The sequence below is a fragment of the Alligator sinensis genome, unplaced genomic scaffold, assembly GCF_000455745.1.
Source record: "Alligator sinensis unplaced genomic scaffold, ASM45574v1 scaffold1205_1, whole genome shotgun sequence".
Classification (NCBI taxonomy): Eukaryota; Metazoa; Chordata; order Crocodylia; family Alligatoridae; genus Alligator; species Alligator sinensis.
In genome coordinates this window covers 84,512-85,588 of record NW_005842834.1, presented here as the reverse complement: position 1 = coordinate 85,588, position 1,077 = coordinate 84,512, and the positions used below count along the sequence as shown (strand labels likewise).

At 61.2% G+C, this 1,077-nt stretch overlaps 1 protein-coding gene across 1 annotated transcript in view; it reads right to left on the bottom strand.

The window, feature by feature from the left end:
• LOC102382190 (protocadherin alpha-9-like) overlaps positions 1 to 1,077 on the bottom strand; it is a 22,071-nt gene that overhangs the window by 11,098 nt on the left and 9,896 nt on the right. The window contains exon 3 of the mRNA XM_014525573.2: positions 3 to 1,064. Within this exon, the coding sequence (XP_014381059.1) occupies positions 3 to 1,064 (1,062 nt within the window). The remainder of the gene's footprint in view (positions 1 to 2; positions 1,065 to 1,077) is intronic.

Here is a 1,077-nt window from a genome sequence, read left to right as displayed (position 1 = left end):
GCCGGGCGGCTGCTGGCCCCCAGCGCCGGCGCCCCCGCGTCGCGGGCCCGCACCTCCACCTCGTAGGCCGCCACGCGCTCCCGGTCCAGCGCCTCGGCCAGCACCAGCGAGTAGGAGTCGCGGAAGCTCGACACCAGCCGGAACGGCGCCTCGGGCCGCAGCCACAGCGTCACGGCCCCGTTGGCGCCCGAGTCCCGGTCCCGCGCGCGGATCAGCGCCACCACCGTGCCCGGCGCCGCGTCCTCCGCCACCGGCACCGACAGCGGCGTCACCCACAGCTCCGGCGCGTTGTCGTTCACGTCCACAAGCGCCACCACAACGCGGCAGTGTCCGGACATGGTGTAAGCGCCCTTGTCCGTAGCTTCAATTTGAATGCTGTAGAAATTCGTGTCTTCGAAATCCAGTTCTCCTGTAACTCGGATTTCGCCAGTTCCTGAGTCTATACTGAACAATTTTCTGACAACGGCAGGAACAAGACTACTGAAGGCGTATGAAATATCCTTATTAATCCCTTCATCCAAATCTGTGGCGTTTACTTTTATGACTAAGGTCCCGTTAGCTGCGTTCTCCGGAAGACTCACTTCATAAACCGCCTGGCTGAACACGGGCGCGTTGTCGTTGGCGTCCAGCACCGTGATCACCAGCTCAACAGTGCCCGTCAGCGCCGGTTTGCCGCCGTCAGTCGCCGTCAGGAGCAAGTGGTGCACGGGGGTCTCCTCGCGGTCCAGAGGTTTCTTCAACACAAGTTCTGCGGATTTGCTTTGGTCACCATTGGTTTGCAAGTCGAGAAAAAAATATTCGCTAGGGCTGAGTTTGTAGCTCAGCAAAGCATTTGTGCCGATATCCGCATCAGATGCGACCTCTAGTGGGAAGCGGGAGCCCGGCAGTCTCGATTCTAATATAAAGAGATTTCGCTCTCCTACCGGGAACACGGGCGCGTTGTCGTTGATGTCCTGAATCTCCACCTCCACGTGAAACACCCGCAGCGGCTTGTCCACCAGCACCTCCAGGTGCAGGGCGCAGCGCGCGCTCTGGCCGCACAGCTCCTCCCGGTCCAGCCGCGACTGGACCCCCAGC